Genomic DNA, 19,510 nt, shown 5'->3' on the forward strand with positions numbered 1-19,510 from the left:
TCTTAACCCTAAATAATAGAAAAATTTCGACGTCAATTCATTAGTAAAAGAATATACCTGACTGTTATTGATGATAGTGTTGTAAAACAGCACAATATTTTCACGAAAATTGATTAACAATATTTAGCACATTCACTAAGGAATGAAAAAAATGACGCACTTGTCGGATGCATTTTCAAATAAATTTTATTTTTTACCTATTAATAACTAAAATTAAACTTTTTTCGATTGGAATCCTTCAATGACACGTAAATGAAGATAAGACAATTAATTTTCGAGTGGTAGTCTGAACTAGAATTAGTTTATGATAAAATTAATTACAAAATGCGTCAAGTTTGGACCCGCGTCAAATATGGTACGTTCACGGTACAACTGACCCTTCATAATCGCTAATTGAGAGCGTCAAGTTTTAGCATTTTTGACCCGCCCTGAAGAGAGCCTTAAGCCGGGCCTCTAAATCAGCATCAGCAACCTCTTGAAAAAGAGTGGCGCTTAAGCTGTTGCATGCAAAGAGCATAAAACATACGTAACAGTACAAAAACTGAAATGTCCCATAATACAGGTATCTCATATGGTCATTACTGGGTTATTTCGGTAGTCAAAAGAATCAAAGTCTCGCATAATCTGGGATAACGCCCTAAAAGCCATTGGTAACTACGTGTGTAGCTCGTTGTTTCTGAGCAAATAAATGAATATGCATCCAAACAACACCACTGGCAGGCCCTTTCTTCACTATAGTGTTGTTAAATAACGTGTAAATCCATTCAAATGCTCAAAAACAATGAGCTACACACGTGGTTACAAATGGCTTTTAGGGCGAGATCATAAGTTATGCGAGAAGTGATCATTCATCTATAATTGGACTAGAAGAGTCACAGGTATACAAAATCATAAAGACTGAGCCTTCGCATGCCTAGTTTTGGTACACAAACTGAAATATCCTACCATACGGGTATCTCCGGTGGTCATTCCTGGGTTACATCGGTAGTTAAAACTAGAGATGTACCGAATAGCACTATTCGGCCTTCGGCCGAATGCCGAATAGTTGGAAAATTATTATTCGGCCAAACGAATATGCGGCCGAACATTCGGCCGAATAATGACCTAATAATCGGCCAAAAAAATCCTAATATTCGGCCGAATAACACCGTCTAATTTCTCTAAAACTATATTTTTTATCCTGGATAAAGAAAAAAACGAGTTTGCTTAAGTAGGGAAAGCTTCTACGGTGAAAATTTGAACGGATTATGAATGAAAATGAATGATCGTCCTCTTGAGCAGTGATGAGAAAAGTACTGGAGCAAACATTTACCGCCTCTACATTTACATCTTTCTTCACGACCATCAAAATCCAAAGCAATGGGGACGGACCTGGTGTAGTGGTTAGAACACTCGCCTCTCACGCCGAGGACCTGGGATCGAATCCCATCCCCGACATAGTCACTTATGACGTAAACAGTTATAGTGACGACTTCCTTCGGAAGGGAAGTAAAGCCGTTGGTCCCGAGATGAACTAGCCCAGGGCTAAAAATCTCGTTAATAAAGTCAAACCAAACCATCCAAAGCAAACCATGACCGTTCAAAACCAAAAAATGTCACGGCTCTTCAAAACTGTAATCTTCTTCTTCCTAACGTTTTTCAACCCCTAATGCGAAATGACTCGAGCACAGTGGTGACACGATTTTTGCGGTTTTCGGGGTTTTGCATTTTTGCATGCTACCTTTAGCATGAAATTGAACTTGTTTATATGTATCGCAACGGAATGATTGTGCTTTTTCTGTTAGAGCTAATAGATTTCAATTAGTTGAAAACACTAGCGAAATATTAGCGATTGAATGATTTAACACTTTTTTTAATCATTCACCTTGGAATGGATGCCCGAAAACGGTCATAGTGGAGAGACAAAAACAGTCAAGCAGTGTGTGAACCGTTGGCAGCGCAACGCCTGATGGTATTGTTGCTGCTGCTGCTTTGTGTTTTGGTTGAATGGCAGAATCGATGAACTGTGGTGAATTCTCGCATAACTTATGATCTCGCCCTAAAAGCCATTAGTAACCATGTGTGTAGCTCGGTGTTTCTGAGTATTTGGATGGATTTACACGTTATTTAACAACGTTATGATGAAGAAAGGATCATTATCTACCTGCCGGTGGTGTTGGTTTGATTGCCTATTTGTTCATTTGCTCAGAAACAACAAGCTACACACGTAGTTACCAATGGCTTTTAGGGCGTTATCACAGATTACGCGAGAATTATGGTCACAGTTCCCAAGACTGCTCTTGAGCTTTTGAAACCAATTTGTAGAAATAACAAAAAACAGTATATTTCAAAGATCTTTCGTATTTCTAAAGTAAAGGATTTATATTCTATTGCTAGCACTTTTTATCCATCTCATGTTTTGTTAAAATATAACCGAATATACGTTACTAGATTTCTCATCCGACTTTTGGAAGTGTTTCAAAGAAATTGGAACAAACAGACTGCAGACCACTTTATTATGCTAAAAGGAAGAACTTGAGCAGGTGTCTCAAACCAAACAATATCGAAAGAATGGGATGTGCTAATATATGTTATCGGTTAAAATTACAAGCATTGAGTCCATACGCGTCAAACTATTTAGTTCCTTACAGCCCCAGAAAAATGATTATAAAGCTATCAGTACACTATGGCAAATATTTGGCATGGATTGATACAGTGCCAAACAAATGTTTGTCATCGCATAGATTTGGTTGGTGTTGAAACCTATGTTTGTCTGTTGATTTATGCCTAGCGAAATATTTGCACAATTAGCAAAGCTTATAATGTTAGCTTAAGGCTCATTTGCAGAGAATGCCTTATGTATTGAGCAGCACCGTAGTCACCTTAATGCCATAGATCGGAGAAATTCTCACATTTTTTTTTTATATTTGGCATCAAACTCCTTTCATAGAATGCATGAAACGAAAATTTTAATGTATCATCATTTGAATAAATTCTTTGATTTTTTAACTATTCTTAATTATTTAATTTTGTTACTATTCGGTCACTATTCGGCCTATTCGGCCGAATAACAGAATTCATTATTCGGCAGACCGAATATTCGGTACATCTCTAGTTGAAACGAATCAAAGTGGTCATTTATCTATAATTGAACTTGAAGAATAACAAGTAGGGTAAAAGCACCGGTTTTGACCAGCCTAAGAGAAATTGTCGATAAAAATTAAATGGGAAGCCGTATTTAAACTACAAATATGTCAAATGCAAGCTTTCAATCCATATTATGAGAGTAAAATGTCAAAACTGAGCTAAAACCATTTTTTCGCTTTGAAAATCCCGTTGGTCAATATAGGCCAACGGAATCAGTTTCGGCCAGAGATTTAATTTCGGTTCCTAAATTGGCCAATCGCATTGATTTCTCATAAGAGTTGCCAAATTAGGAGTGCCCTGGCCAAATAAGGTGTATGGGTGTTAAAATTATAAGGAAAATTAATTGTTTTTCTTGTGTTTTGAATCAATTTGGACGAGTAAATGACTGTAGTGATATCATGTGAATGTGATCTACTGAACACAAAAGGTTTAATGCTGATTGGCTATGTAAAACGATTTATAATCCCCTATTGCTACAACTGGCGTATGGCCAAAACCGGTGCTTCTACCCTACTCAAAATCATAAAGATTAAGCCGTCCCATGCCTAGCTTTGGTGCCGAAACTTAGTGGTCCGCGTTTAACGGTGGCCATTCCGATGCTCCAAAAGGACCAGAATAACCATCCATATTTCATAGCTTTGGCAAAACACATTCAAACATTAAGAATGATCATGATTTGGAAGCTATTGATTTGGGTTTGGGCATAAATACGAGTAATTTCAATGACTGTCCTGATTGGTCACCTTCCAGGACTCCAGGAACCAGTTTCGTATACTGGACCATACTGGACTGAAATTTTCAAGGGATGCGCTCCGCTAACTTGTTGCTTATTGTAGACCGAATAGTACCGATGTGAATTACATATACAAAACTACGATGAAAACTTACTTTTCGGATGTTCCAGGTTTCTGGAACCGGGTATGAGTGCGGAAAGGCTTTGAGAATTTCTATTCAAAGTCTACGTGAATATCTATTCAACCATTTATGGACGATTCAGATTACTTGTTTGGTTATGAAACTACTGGATGTCAAATTTAGAGGTCTCTAAAGAGAGTTTTTTTACAGATGTAACAGGTGACTATATCCGGATTTCCTGGAGGGGTTTTTGAAACTGGATATGTGTGCCTTTTATTAAAACCCAACAGAACTGAAATCGGTGAACACACTGGTTTTTGCAAACTGTTTGAATTTTCAGGTCGATAACGACCTTAAGTAACATTTTTTTTTATTGGAGCCCCCTTCTGTATTTGCAAAAAAAAATCTCACAGAAAAATACTTGCAAAAAATTCAAATTGCTGAGTTATTTCAATCAAAAGTTACATTGATTTGAATTTTGAAGTGGGTCGAAAAAGACGAAAAGTCCTGATTAAGGTTAAACAGATTTCTCAAGTTTTATTAACTTGTTCAATTTAGGAAATAGGCTTTTTCGATAGCTCATTTATCTTAACTTGCATATAATCTTTCAAAGATAAGAATACCGTCAATATTTTTTGATTACGACCTATATTTCATAACATTATATGTGACAGAAATGAAAAAAAAATTACAATGTACAATACTTTGAGATCTAGCAAAAACATTAGTTGACATTACATGGAAACTAAAATGTACAGTCGCTAAACTTTGAAAAAAGATGGTCAATTCATAATTTAAATTTAACTTCCCAAAAAAAATCCAAGAATTCCGGGAAACAGAAAAATATTTCTTAGAAATCTGGAAACCATATTCTATAAGCAACCTAAATAATAGAAAAAATAATTTACACTGAATCTATTTTTTAGGTTTTTTGTTTGTTACCTCAGAAAAGCCCTATTTCGTGAGACTTTTTTTTAGAGACTCTAAATGCGAAATTCTAGTAGTGAATAGTGAAGGCGACAAACCTTTAAAGTAATGACAATAATACTAGATGTAATATGTCCATTTGAGGGGCCCAGATAGCCGTAGCGGTAAACGCGCAGCTATTCAGCAAGACCAAGCTGAGGGTCGTGGGTTCGAATCCCACCGGTCGAGGATCTTTTCGGGTTGGAAATTTTCTCGACTTCCCAGGGCATAGAGTATCTTCGTACCTGCCACGCGGTATACACATGCAAAAATGGTCATTAGCATAGTAAGCTCTCAGTTAATAACTGTGGAAGTGCTCATTAGAACACTAAGCTGAGAAGCAGGCTCTGTCCCAGTGGGGACGTAACGCCAGAAAGAAGAATAAGATGTCCATTTTGTACTAATTAATGTGTCTAACTTACCTTGATGGGTTTCTTGCAGCACTGAGCGACATAAGTATTGGAGCAACGATGTTGTGCAAGAAATGCAACAGTGCTGTTATTAGCAGACAGAGGTTTCTGCATAAACGAATGAATCGTTTGTCCGGCGATAGCGAAGTAAGGCCCGTCTGCAGAGCTAGGATATAGAAAAGTATCGCCGAAACCGTTCCTATCGATTTGTCTTCGTCATAGTCCTCCGACAGAAGGAACAGTTGAAAAGCTTTGCCGATGTAGTGACAGATTAGGGATATGATGCTGGTCATTCCGAGCACAGCAGTCAACGTTTCACAACCACTGACGAGTAAGCTTTGAACAGTTGCTGCAAACCTTAGTGGTACATCTGAGTTCACGAGCAGGCTTATCAGCTGTTCGGATAACCGGATGGTCCAAAATGCTCTTAAAACACAGGGCACATTCAGTCTTTGCCACTCGTTTTCTATAAGAGCTGAGATGCCAAAATTGCTAGCAAAGTTACGAGCGTGCTGATAGCCATTTAGGATAGTTTTGACTACATCGAATGATGAGCTCCAAAGAGCGATCTTTGACAACACTAACGGCAAAATGGCGGCGAACGCGGGGGAATGTTTAAGCACCACCGTTGGCAGCGGTAGCATCGCCAGGAATAGTGGCATCAGGAAGCTAAATGGTAACGCTTTCTGAATAAATTTGTATCTGAAATAAACAATTTAAAAACAATTAATATCTAATAATATGTTATCAAACACTGCATACTTACTTTGGTCCAAGATGAATGTATGCAAAAATAACCCCCATCAGCCACTGTGCCAGCAGATGGGGTAGTATAGAAAGGGCGACACCTCCGGGATCTAATAGTCGTTCCATGTTGAGGGACAGAATATCCTCCAGCAGACTCGGCCCATCCGATATTACCGATAGGGCTGAAACATTACTCCAGTAGGATAGAAAGATGAGGCCTACCGATACTATGTACATGTAAACTATGACTAGGTGCCGTGTCCACAGCATGAATACGCACGCAGCGCTGATGCAGCCTGGAAACAGAGAGAAGGATAAGATTAGGTATGATTTTCGGTAAATTTAATTCGGTAAGATTTCGATGTAAAAATATCAAAAGAACAAATTCCCCGTAAAATAATATAATTATCCATCTTAACAAATCAGAAATAACTAAAAAACATCACACGATTGTATATACTCCTTGGCTCTGAGGACGATACCTGTTGGAGGAGGCTGATGAGATACAGTGAGGATAGGTGCGATCATTTATTTATCTATTATTTGCCAGATAATTTTTGAGAACTTCTGGGAAGTCTTGAGAAGTCATCAACATTCTAAGGAGTGTTAGGTCTTCAATTAGGGATTCATGCAGATTCTACTAGAAAGGGTTATAACCGCTTGAGAATAATTGTGGAAGGCAGAACAAGTTCAATTTTGGAGGCATCTGTTCAAATGCATCTGTTCAAATGCGGTGTACCCGGACAGAATCTGGTATCTAAGCTTATCGAAATGATATCAAATTTGGTTTTTGCAACATTTTCTGATATCCATTTTCTGGACCAAAAATTCACTGTAAAAATTGATATCATTCTAAACAAAAATAGATATACAACTTATTTTTGAAATACCAGGATTAATGCGAATAATTATATTTATAATTGAATAATATAATAATAATAATTATACATCAAAAGAATGCTAAATTTTGATATTTCCTGAAATAATTTCAAACACAAATATTACTAAAAAGATATTGAAATCGATTTCTAACTTTAAAATCACAATGATTTTGATTTTTTTGCATTATTGTGAAACAACAAACGACTAATTGAACGTTCATTTTGATACTTTTTAAGAACAAATATCAAAAAACTGAATAAGGTCCCGTCCCAATTGAGTGAAATGGAGAAACATTGTAACGCAGATACGGTCATGAGAGCCGTATTTAATGAGGGCCAAAGGGGACATAGCCCCGGCCCCCCAAAAAAAATCACATAACAACTAAATCTTGTGTAATGTAGTAACACCAAATACTTTTTGAAAAAAAAAAGAATACATAGGGTCGATGTACCAATAGCCGCATAGCTAAGAACAAAAATTCGTATAAAATCGAAAAAAACGCTAGCGTCATTATTTTGACATCATCTGAAAGCTTTTTATCTTGGTTTTGTGGGAAAAATATAAAAACTACGAAAACTCAAATGTTTGTATTAATTATCGCGTGTGCCACTATAGGAATACATGTGCCTATAGTAGCACTATTTCTAATTTCTGTTCCTATAGTAGCACTAGCATCACGGCGTTGGCAAAATACTTATCAAAACCGTATTTTTACTAAACTTTTATATTTTTCCTACAAAGTGTGGATCAAAAGCTTTCGATTGATATGAAAAAGTTCTTAATACATCAATTATTTCGTTCAATAAAAAATAGTTCTTCTCAGTAGTGCTACTATAGGAACAATAGGTTTACTATAGGCGCAAGGGAGCTCAAATTTTAAGCAAAACTAATTATTTCGATCATTTTTTAAACAAAATCAAGCTGTGTATCAACGGTACTTAGATAAATAGCTCCTGATCTTCATGTCAAAAAATGTTTCGAAAAGATTTATAGTAAAACGGCCGTAAAAAGCGACTAGTGCGACTATAGGGGACCGTCCACTAAGGGAACACCGACCCTACGTTCAGAGGCGCGTCCCCGTTCAAAACCATGAGTAGGACAAACATTGAAAAGTTGAGTTGAGGAAATGGTTTTTCCGCACAATAGAAAAAATAATACAATTTTCAGTAGACTGGCTTGTTTGTTTTTTACTCTTATATATTTGTTTTAAATTAAAAATTGTTGCAAAAACTTCAAAGTAGATTTTCTTAGAATTAAGTTTTGCTTGTAACCTCCTCATTTTCATGCCAGTTGTTACCACAAGACGTCTTTACTGGGCTGGTAACGACTGAGTTTCTTAAAAATAGGAAGTTTAATACCTCTTCCCTGAAAAAAAAAGAGACCAAACAGGAACTAAGAAAACAAACCAAACCCAATAGAAGCCAGGAGATAAGAATTTGATTCTTTATTACATCAGAGCAGACATTTTTCTAAGATCTAAGACCTTGTTTAGAATTCCTCGTGACATTATGAAGAGTATTATTTTACGCGTTTTTCATGGTTTGCTTTAGGAATTGCATCAGAAATTTATGCAGATGCCCAAATGTTCAGATATTATTCCGGCAATTTCTTAAGGATTTTATTCAATTAATATTTTCCAAGGAATTTCTCCAAGAATTACCTCATGAATTTAACATTGATTTTCCCAAGGATAACCACAGAAATGAAATTGTTTCGAAGATTATTCCAGAAATCATCTGCATTACTGCATTACATTCTTTGACAATTTTTTCAAGAAAGTCCTAACTCCTCCAAGATTTCATCCATTAATTTCTATGGGACATCTTCCAAGATTCCCGGTCAAAACGCCTTCCAAAATTGAATAAAAGAATTCTCCAAAAAAATTTAAGGATTGCCTATAGATTTGCATTTTAGGATTTATATAAAATTTTAACTTTTTCTCTAAAAATACCTTTAGCAATTGCTCCATATATTCATCCTAATATTTCTACAGAAATCCCACCAGTAAGCCTTTCAGATTTTCTCAAGTAAGTCTTGGATTTTTTTTTCAGAAATTCTTCCATGAATTTCTCCAAGGAAATGCAAAGAAATTCTTTCCAAAAAGTAAGTCCGTAAGTATTTTTAAAGAAAATCTGTGAAATAACTCCTGGACTCTTGGGGAAGTTTTATAAGATTTCCTAGATAATTTGCAAAAATATTGAAAAAAAAAAAATGGAATCTCGGGATTCCGCTGGATTTTCTAAAGCAATTTCTCGAAAAACAATGAACAGAATCTCTATATGAGGTCACAAAATTTGTGTAGGAATCACCGGAGGAATTATTGGAAAAAATACTGTAGTATTAACTGGTGCAAAAACAAGAATAAACTATTGGAGATAACATGTTTTTTTTGAGAAACTTAATAATACTTGCATGAACTGCTCGATTTATTCGAACGAAATGCAAAAATCGATTTATTCGAAGAACCATTCAAAGAATTTTAGATTTTTTGGGAAGAAATGTGGATAATTACCTTCTTTCTTAAGTATTTTTTTTCAAAACCTGGAATAAACCTTTGTCGTTTTTCTCGGAAGAAATTATGTTGTAATCATTGGAATATTTCGTAGAATAACAACTGGTAAACCCGGTTAAAAAATTCGCGAAACAATAATTGCATGAAATTGTAGTATAGTTTTAGAAAAAAAAATCAAAGTAATACCTGTGGAAATCACTGGAGGTGGTAGCTTTTAAGTTTTCAAATATTTCCTGGACCAACTACTGGAGAAATCCTTCTAAGCATCCTATGAAAAATTGCTGGAAGAATTTTTGGGATGATTGGTAGAGAAAACTCTAAAAGAATTTTCGGGTAGATCCCTTTGGGAGTATTCTACATAAAATCACTTATAATTCCCATAGCTTTTTCTCTGGAAATCTAAAACGAAATTCTTGAATAGCTTGTTTATACCGTTATATTATTTGAAGGTTTCTTTTGAGCCTGTGTAATTTTGCATCAGGATTCAATGCAAGCAGAATAAATAAAAAGAGGCTTTAGAGACTATTTTGGTAAAAATTTATACTTAAGAAACCTTCCATTAAAAATGGAGATCTTTTAAAGGCTTGTATTAGAATAGAGACCAAGGTTCTCAAAAGAAGCCTAGTATCAGTCCTATCTTTAGGAAATTTCATTGGAGCAACTTATGTTAGCAGTCATATTAAAAAATATAAATATCCTTTATACATAATTATAATTATATCGTTTTTAAAACAATTTCATCAAACAAATGTTTTTCTAGCTAACTAATAGATGAACAGCTAAATTTCTGTGATTTGTGTAGTTTTTTGTCTTTGCACCGAAGTGACCTGACTAATCGAAAAAAAAAAAATCAGGAAACTCTGGTGATGCAGAAACTTCATAGAATATTTCGCTGGAATTTCTGCAACAAGTCTGCAAATAACACATAAAATTGTCATAATCTGCTCTAAATATTTTCATGAATAATGTCACAAAATATCAGTAGGAATTTGAATCAAATCTTTTTTCAGGAATTGATTAAGAACTACTTCCAGAAATGTCTACGGCCATTCTGAATCAGTAAAAAACTAATCGTCAAGTGATTAAGCAATGCTTTGATAGATTAAATCAATAGTGATCGCACGTTCAGAAATCGCTAGCAGCATCACACTCGTGCTGTTTATAATATGCTACGACTGGTATTAGGCGGCATCCACAAATTACGTAACGCTCAAGGGGGAGGGGGGGAGTAGGCTCAAGCGTTACGGCTCATACAAAAATTTAAAAATTTTCATACAAAAAGCGTTACGGAGGGGGGGGGAGGGGGTCAAAAAATTCCAATTTTAGCGTTACGTAATAAATGGACGCCGCCTTAGAGTAATCAATTATTCGTTCCAAAGACTCTTCAATAATTTTCTATGGATTTTCTAGAAATTTCTCTCAAGAATTGCTTCCAAAAATTCTCACGAACATATACAGGGTTGGCCGTAGTTATTTTTAAGAAACCATCCATTTAATCATCTAGAAATGCCAAAGAGGATTGCTCCATTTCTCGAAAACTTATTCAAACAGTCTCAAGTCAGAAAAGTAAGCAAACTTACTCTAAACCAACTCGATTTTTCACTTTTAGGACGTTTAATTTTCGGATTTACAAAACGACGTAAGTAGGATTTTCAACTTTCGCAACCTAACCGCTACTTTCACCGCTCCGTTGTATGGAGAGACAAGTGACTTAACCACGAATCAAAACAATACATTACTTGAGTCGATTTTACACTCGTACAAAAACGTCGTAAGTAACTGAATGAAACGGATTATCATTTTGTAATATTTTTTGTGGGAAATAATATTCCCCAAAAATAGAAGCCACCGATCGATAGAACCTGTTTGATCGCCAAACAGTATTAGGGGGCTCGAAACATCCTTCCTTTTGGCTGTCTTGGTAGTGTTATTCTAAAAACACGCTAAGCCGTTCCCAGAGGGGACGTCAGCTACAAGGAAGGACGTTTCATATGGTATGCCCTCTTCAACATCTAATCCATCTAGTATTCATTGTTTTCTTCTCCATGCTCTCTCGTATTCCGAGCAAAACAGAGAGAGCTGGATATGCCGGTAAACAAATTAAAAAAAAGGAAATAATAGGAACTACCTAGTTTTTGAACGCGAGCTGACTGTATGCAAAATTTAAGCGATGTACACGGCGAAAAAAATGTGATTCATTTTAAAACAGTTTCAGAAGGTAGGTTGTAATTCTTCTTGATTAATTTTCTCAATCCTTCGACTGTCCTACCCAGGTTTTTTTTTGTGCCTAGTACATGTCCCAGTCCCACCTGTCCTATCCACTTCCCGCGCCACTGCATACGTTATACCACCAGTGCACCAGTTGCCGCTCATGCCCCAATTACCGCTCACTAATGTAAAAACTGATTTTTCGTGTAAAATTCAATCTTTTTCGCACGGATATTTTCTAACATCACCAACATCTTTCAAATGAAGTCGCTTGACATTATTTTCGTTTGTCAAAGTATTGTTTTGTTTTAAAAGCACAAGACCCTGTGAGCAGCTTTTGGATCAGTAGGTATTTTTGTGTGTTCCAATAACCGTTCATGCAAAAACCAAACAAAATACAGCCTTCCTTATTGCTTTTGTAGCTATGGTTTGACCATAGAAATATCAGGATAAATGACGAAATTTGAAATAATGTATATTCAGAATATGCGTCATATTCGAAATTGGAGACAAAATGGTACTTCAATAGTCAAGGTATAGTTCCTAAGATATGAGTTCAGCATATACTCGAACGAAATTTTCCAACTAGGAGATTACAGTTTATAAAAATTTTTAGGAGTGTTCGAATTTATATTGCTGTTTGCATTTGAGCTGCAAAGCTTGACTAAACATCCTCCAAATGCGGTAACACAAAACAATCAAAGGACACCTAGCAACGATATTCTAAATCACCGCCGACCTAGCAAGAAAAATGTATCTTTGACATCGCATTTCTTGTGGAAAATCTTACCGCGTTTGGTGTTCCCGCATTTGATATTTGCATTTCAAATGCACACAGCAATATGTGAATTAAGCATGTCCGCATTAAGATGTGAATTGTTATTTAAGAGACTTCATTTAATTAATTTATAACAGCATTAATGAAAATATCTTAGAAATTGAACATTGTTGATGATTATAATAAATTGTGCAATTGTGATGTATTATCATTATATACAGATAGCAGTATGAATGAATTTTGAAATTTTCCTAAAATTTTTAAAATATTGTACCCAATGTACTGAATTAGGGCACTTTGCGGAAAAGATATTGCTTTTAACAAGGACCTACACCCTAAATAACTTCTCCGAAGAGATCATATCTCTAAAATCAACGTATCGGAGAAAATAATTTCGATGACGAATCAGGACCTCAAGAAGCAGTCTGCAATCGATGGACCAGAAGCTAAGATCAAAGATTCCTAGAACTGGAACGGTGGCCAGTACTGTATAAAATTTAGAATTGTCCGATGTTGAATCGGATTGGCGCGGAATCATTAAGTATTGGATCATGGCTTTTGTTTGTTCTTGATGTTTGATTGATAGTGATCAAAGTGGTGAAGGTAAATACTAACAATGCTGTATTAGTTTTCCGAGCGCAAAAAGCAGGTGCCTCCATCTACGGAAACCACATCAGAAGAACAACCAAAGAACCGATAAAAATTCCAATCATAACTCATCGAAGCGTTAAATAATTCTTCGACGGTGATCTAAACTATCATTTACAGATCTATTACTATGTTTTTACCAGCAAGCAAGGCGAAATAAGGCCACTCATTAAATACGTAATATTGCTGAGTTTGTTAAGTCCAAATGGTCATCCCAACGCAACCAACTAAACTCCCCGATGACAGCCTCGACTGTCACCGGTTGACGTCATGTCTTGGAACATTCTTTGTTATCAATTGATTATTGTATTGTGGGATGAAGATAGTAGAGCCATGTCTTATCACTGTAAAATATTAGTTTTTATAGTAAACAGACTCATGATTTCATACTCTTAGCCGTCTTTGTACATCACTGCATTATCGAATCATATTTTGGGTTTAGTGGAAGAATAGAAGAAGAATGCGATGTTGTTTATGAATGCCCCCAAAGCTACATTGAAAGTGCTCTGATGGTTATCCCCTTCCAATCATCTTGAGTCGCGTGCTCTGCAACGACCAACTTAAAGCAGGTGTGCGTGTAGCCAGTCACTATCATGCTATTTACCATGCACTTTGTACGCCGTGTGGAAGCGGCTGATTCAGTCCACTGCGCTGACATTGCTAATACACTGCCAATGCCGATTCACGTCGCAGGGAATTGGGGCAAACTGTCTAATATATAAACCCATAGAATAAAGAGACAACTATTAGATGTTAGATTATGTATAAGAAGAGTAAATCAACATGCAAGCGGATTTATTCAAAAATTCATAAAGTCCACTGTACAAAATTGAGTACCGTAATCCGGGGGCAAATTGATCACTGGGGTGAATTTGATCAAGTCGGTACCAAATAGCATTTCCTTTCAAGGATGGTATTGGCATAACAGACATTCAGTGTTTTCTAGTTTATAGACGTATTATGATGATTTTAAACTATTTTATTTTTATTATGATCAGTTTTGCATAGAAATATTCACAGTTTTGGAAGGTGTTAGCAATACTGTTGGAAATGTCGGTACTAAACAATCTGCTGGTGCTAAGCCTGCATGCAAACTATGAGTGTTAAAAATGTTGTGTAAGCTTCAGTGTGAACTGCTGAACTCATTTTTGAAATCGTATAGCATTACAAGAATAGTTTTTTGCGTATAAAACCGTTTATTGTTGAGTAACGTGCTTATTTCAAGAGAAATTGCATACATTTAGGCGAATTATGCAGATTTACAAAGTTTAATTTTGCAATCAAATAATGATATATACGAGTTGTAAGAATTTTGACATCATTTTCGGATTCAGGAGACCCAAATTTAGTAAATAGGGAAATTTTACATTCTAAAATTTGCTTTATTATATAGTGATCAATTTCGCCCCATTGTGTCATTTTCAATTTTTGATATTAAAACTGATTCTATGATATGTAAAATTTTATTTCATAAGAACCCGATTATATAAACTGATAGAGATCAATGGAGTACTGATTTTACCGAAATAAATTTGACAATATTTGAATTCCAAAGAATAACATTACAAAAAGTTGTGAAATAATGATCAATTTGCCCCCGGTTTACGGTAGCTATGAAACGCAACTAAATTGAAGTTTTCGGTTCAACGGTATTGATCATTTCCGATTGAAAAAAACTGGATCGGATGTTAAACCGGAGACTTTATCCTGACCAGTTTGAGGTTCGTGATCTACCTGCACCCATTGCACTCCGTAAAGTTCTTATGTAAGTTCAAATATTTACACAATTTCCATAAGTAGGTATACCTAAGGTAGTTTTATAACCGAAGTGCGTGGCTTTATTGAGTTCTTTCTATTGAACTACGAACCACGAACAATTTCTTACGTCGATCTGGTGCCGCCAGCAATATCCATATAATAAAACTGTTAACGGTTCGTGATGTTGGAATTCGATATATCAATCACCTGAAATGCTTGATTTGTTCGGAGGAGTGCGAGCTGTATTGTGCAATAGTTACTGTCTAACATTAAAAAGTATTGTAGTTTCTGGATATTGAAAACAATTCAAAATATTTTTGTTTTAATTTCATGGGCTCAAAACATTCATTTACAAAACTAGGAAACAATTTTGAGAAAAATATGTGAGTCAAGTTGCAATAGGTAAATTTAATTGAGATCAAAATGCAAACAAAAACATTTAACAAACTATCTAGGTTCAAATTGTTGATATTTTTTATGAAAAAAACTTGTTTTTGAAATCCCGTTTCATACTGGAAAACTTTTTGTTGAGAGTTTTTTCGACTGTGGTACTGAGTGTTGCATGCGAGTGCGTGGTTTAGTATGGTGTTTCCCAGTGAATAAATTGTCACCCGACACGCAGCAACAAATACATTGTCATCTTCTATTCATGTTGCAACAATTTTTTTTCGCAACATCAGTTTATCACCATTTGAACAGGATATGACAAAGATCGATCACCACGTACGCAGCGATTTTCTGGGCTTCACATTGCAATTTTCGAGAACTTTGGTCTCCATGGGTTTGGGGTCCTTGGTTCACTTCGGTCACTTGACACACACAAAATCTTTCATCTCATGCATTAACAACACTTTTATTTGAATAAAAAACTACAATCTACACACCGTCGTTGGGGGTGAGAATGGGTCAAAAAGGGATATGTGCGATTTATTTCTTGAATAACTATCGCAATTTAACTCCAATAAACTTCAAATGTGGTGTGTATGTACTTTGATGGTACATTAACAACTGTTCAAAAAATTAAAGACAAATATTTATTCACAGCGGCACCACAAGTGGACGAAAAATGACCCAATCTCACCCCATAGAGGGGGTGACATTGGGTCACTGTAATTGAAAAAACTTGTTTTTGAGAATATGATTGCAAAACCATTCACAACTGAAAAATATTGATGAAATACGATGCAAACAAGACAAAAAGATATCTAAGATGTTTCACAAGTATGATAAACCCACTTGAAAGAACGATTATACTACAAAATTGAAGAGCTATGAGAAAAACTATGTAAATCCAACATTTATCGTCAAGTTAACATAAGGGAAAAACTCCCTCACATAGTCTTCAAAGTCTCATCCTTATTGCTATAAAGCTCATTCAGTTTCCCCAAAAGTGTACTGAAACAGTGGTTATTTTAATCCTTCGCAAATAGTTATATTTCGGTGCAACATTCCACGATCAATACGTTTTAGGCAGATGTTGACGTCATAATCCCGGTATTTCAGCGAACCAACTCATTTGTACTTCTGTGAGATGTTTCTATAATATGAAAATACTGATAAATAATAAAATTAAAAAATATATATATTTGATAAAATTTTAAGATGTTGCTGCGCACGAAACACAGTTGCTGGTTTGAGAAGTTGTCAAAATGCGTTGCATTGTTATTCAATGCAAGGAATCTTCAAGTAGACTTGTATGATGTTTCATAAATACTGTATTTAGAAAGAATAAACACAAGTAGAGCAAACGGATTGATTTTACGGCAACAGACCCGGCAACGAATAAAGGACAACGATTGGAAAGTTGGATCTTGGAACGTGAGAACTTTGAATGAACCCGCGCGTGTTGGGCTCCTGGCTCGTGAACTGCGGAATGTCGGCGTGAACGTGGCAGCTATCCAGGAAATACGCTGGCCGAGAACCGGAGAACGCGAATTCCGAGCGGTGGACCCCATCGCCAACACTTCATTCAAGTACCACATCTACTACAGCGGTGGCGACAGAGCAGAACGTGGAGTTGGCTTCATAGTGATTGGAAAGCAGATGAAGCGAATTATTCGGTGGAAACCGGTAAGCGACCGAATCTGTGTGTTGAGAATGAGGGGCAAGTTCTTCAACTACAGCCTGATCAGCATATATGCGCCAACGAACGATAAGCCCGATGACATGAAGGATGAGTTCTATGAGAGCCTGGATAAGGCCTACGGAGAGTGCCCAAAACAAGACGTCAAGATAGTCATTGGCGACGCAAATGCGCAGATCGGAAAGAAGATTTCTTCCGACCCGTTATTGGAACGGAAAGCCTTCATTCCGTTACCAATGATAATGGTCTGCGGCTAGTAACCTTCGCTGCTGCTAGAGGGATGGCAATCAGCAGTACCTACTTCGCACGAAAGAATATCCGCAAACACACCTGGCGACACCCGAGTGGCGATGCCTGCTCCCAAATAGACCACGTGCTGGTTGATGGGCGACATTTCTCAGATGTCATTGATGTCAGGACCTTCCGAGGCCCTAATATCGACTCGGATCATTATCTCGTTGTAGCTAAAATTCGGGCGCGGTTATCCAGCGTCACGAGTTCCGCAACGCACAGAACGCTACGCTTCAATGTACAACGCTTGTCGACTGATGGGGTAGCTGCGCAGTACCGTCAGCAACTAGACGAGAAGTTGGGAAGAGTCAACGTTGCTGGAGACGTCGACAGCCTGTGGGACCCTATCCACGAAGCTGTGACAACAACGGCGCGGGAAGTGATCGGCACTGGTCAACGACGAAGACGGAACGACTGGTTCGATGAAGAGTGCCAGAGGGTGACAGACATGAAGAATGTTGCCAGAAGCCGTATGCTTGTGGCCGGTACCCGACAGAACAGAGAGCGGTACAGGGCAGCGAGAGCCGAAGAAAAGCGAATCCACCGCAGAAAGAAAAGGCAGCACGAAGAAAGTGTGGTAGCTGACGCACAAGAAAGCATGAACCGAAATGATATGCGGAGATTTTATGCAACGGTCAATGGTGCGCGGCACAATACCGTACCAGTGCCCGCCATGTGCAATGACCGAGAAGGGAATTTGCTGACCGATAAAACGGCGGTGGCTGCCAGGTGGAAGGAGCACTTCCAGCAATTGTTGAACGGTGAGAATGGAAATGTAGCGAGGAACAGGATGAACATAGATGATGACGATCAAGCTGTGGACCCACCGACCATAGGAGAGGTTAAAAAGGCTATCAGCGAGCTGAAGAACTGTAAGGCTGCTGGGAAGGACGAGATCCCGGTCGAGCTTCTCAAGCACGGAAGCGAGCAGTCGATCCACCGAGTACTTCTGAAGGTATGGGAGGACGAAGAATTGCCCACCGGCTGGTTGGATGGCCTCATCCGCCCTATCTACAAGAAAGGGCACAGACTGGAGTGTGCCAACTACAGAGGAATTACCCTGCTGAATTCGGCGTACAAAATTCTGTCGCGCATCCTGTTCAACAGACTGAGACCGCTCGAGGAGTCCTTCGTCGGCGAATACCAAGCTGGTTTTCGTGAGGGCCGTTCGACAACGGACCAGATGTTTAGCTTGCGAATGATCCTAGACAAATTCCGGGAGTATAACTTGCAGACTCACCATCTGTTTATTGATTTCAAGGCGGCGTACGACTCAGTGAAAAGAAATGAGCTTTGGCAGATAATGTCTGAAAATGGTTTTCCGGCGAAACTAATTAGGCTGATACGTGCTACGCTGGATGGTTCGAAATCAAGTGTTCGGATCGCAGACGAGGTGTCAACCTCGTTCGTTATGTTAGACGGATTGAAGCAGGGAGACGCACTTTCGAATTTACTGTTCAACATTGCACTTGAGGGTGCTATTAGGAGATCTGGCGTGCAAAGAAATGGCACTATTATCACAAGGTCGCACATGCTCCTTGGCTTTGCGGACGATATAGACCTGATTGGAATCGATCGCAGGTCAGTGGAAGAGGCCTTCGTGCCTCTGAAGAGGGAGACAGTGAGGATAGGCCTGACCATCAATTCTACCAAGACGAAGTACATGGTTGCAGGTAGAGATAGAGTCAGGCATGGTGGTGTAAGTGCTGAGGTAGTGTTTGATGGGGATGTGTTTGAAGTTGTTGAAGAATTTGTTTACCTTGGAACACTTGTGACATGTGACAACGACGTTTCCCGCGAAGTGAAAAGACGTGTTGCGGCTGCGAATAGGGCCTTTTACGGACTACGTAACCAGCTTAGGTCCCGCAGCTTGCAAACCGAAACTAAATTCGCCCTGTATAAAACATTGATTCTTCCGGTGGCTCTCTACGGGCACGAAGCGTGGACGTTGAAAGAGTCAGACCGGAAAGCTCTCGGTGTTTTCGAGCGTAAAGTGCTGCGGACAATACTCGGTGGGAAACTCGAAAATGGTGTGTGGCGCAGACGCATGAATCACGAGTTGTATCAAGTGTACAAAGATGCGAATATTATCAATCGTGTAAAATACGGCAGACTTCAGTGGGCTGATCACTTAGTGCGAATGTCGGAAGAAAGAATTGCGAAAATAATATTCAGCAGGGAACCAGGTAGAGGCCGGCGGCTTCGGGGAAGACCACGAATACGCTGGCTGTACGCAGTGGAAGAGG

The 19,510-nt window shown here is 37.8% G+C and overlaps 1 protein-coding gene across 4 annotated transcripts in view; it reads right to left on the minus strand.

The window, feature by feature from the left end:
• The window catches only part of LOC5568155 (protein TRC8 homolog), a 72,375-nt gene that overhangs the window by 16,791 nt on the left and 36,074 nt on the right, over window positions 1-19,510 (minus strand). For all 4 annotated transcript variants that reach the window (XM_021854418.1, XM_021854401.1, XM_021854410.1 and 1 more), the window contains exons 2-3: window positions 6,124-6,400; window positions 5,370-6,059 (exon numbers count right to left, since the gene is read on the minus strand). In XM_021854418.1, coding sequence (XP_021710110.1) covers window positions 5,370-6,059; window positions 6,124-6,400 — 967 coding nt within the window. The remainder of the gene's footprint in view (window positions 1-5,369; window positions 6,060-6,123; window positions 6,401-19,510) is intronic.

The sequence above is a fragment of the Aedes aegypti genome, chromosome 1 (assembly GCF_002204515.2).
Source record: "Aedes aegypti strain LVP_AGWG chromosome 1, AaegL5.0 Primary Assembly, whole genome shotgun sequence".
Lineage (NCBI taxonomy): Eukaryota > Metazoa > Arthropoda > Insecta > Diptera > Culicidae > Aedes > Aedes aegypti.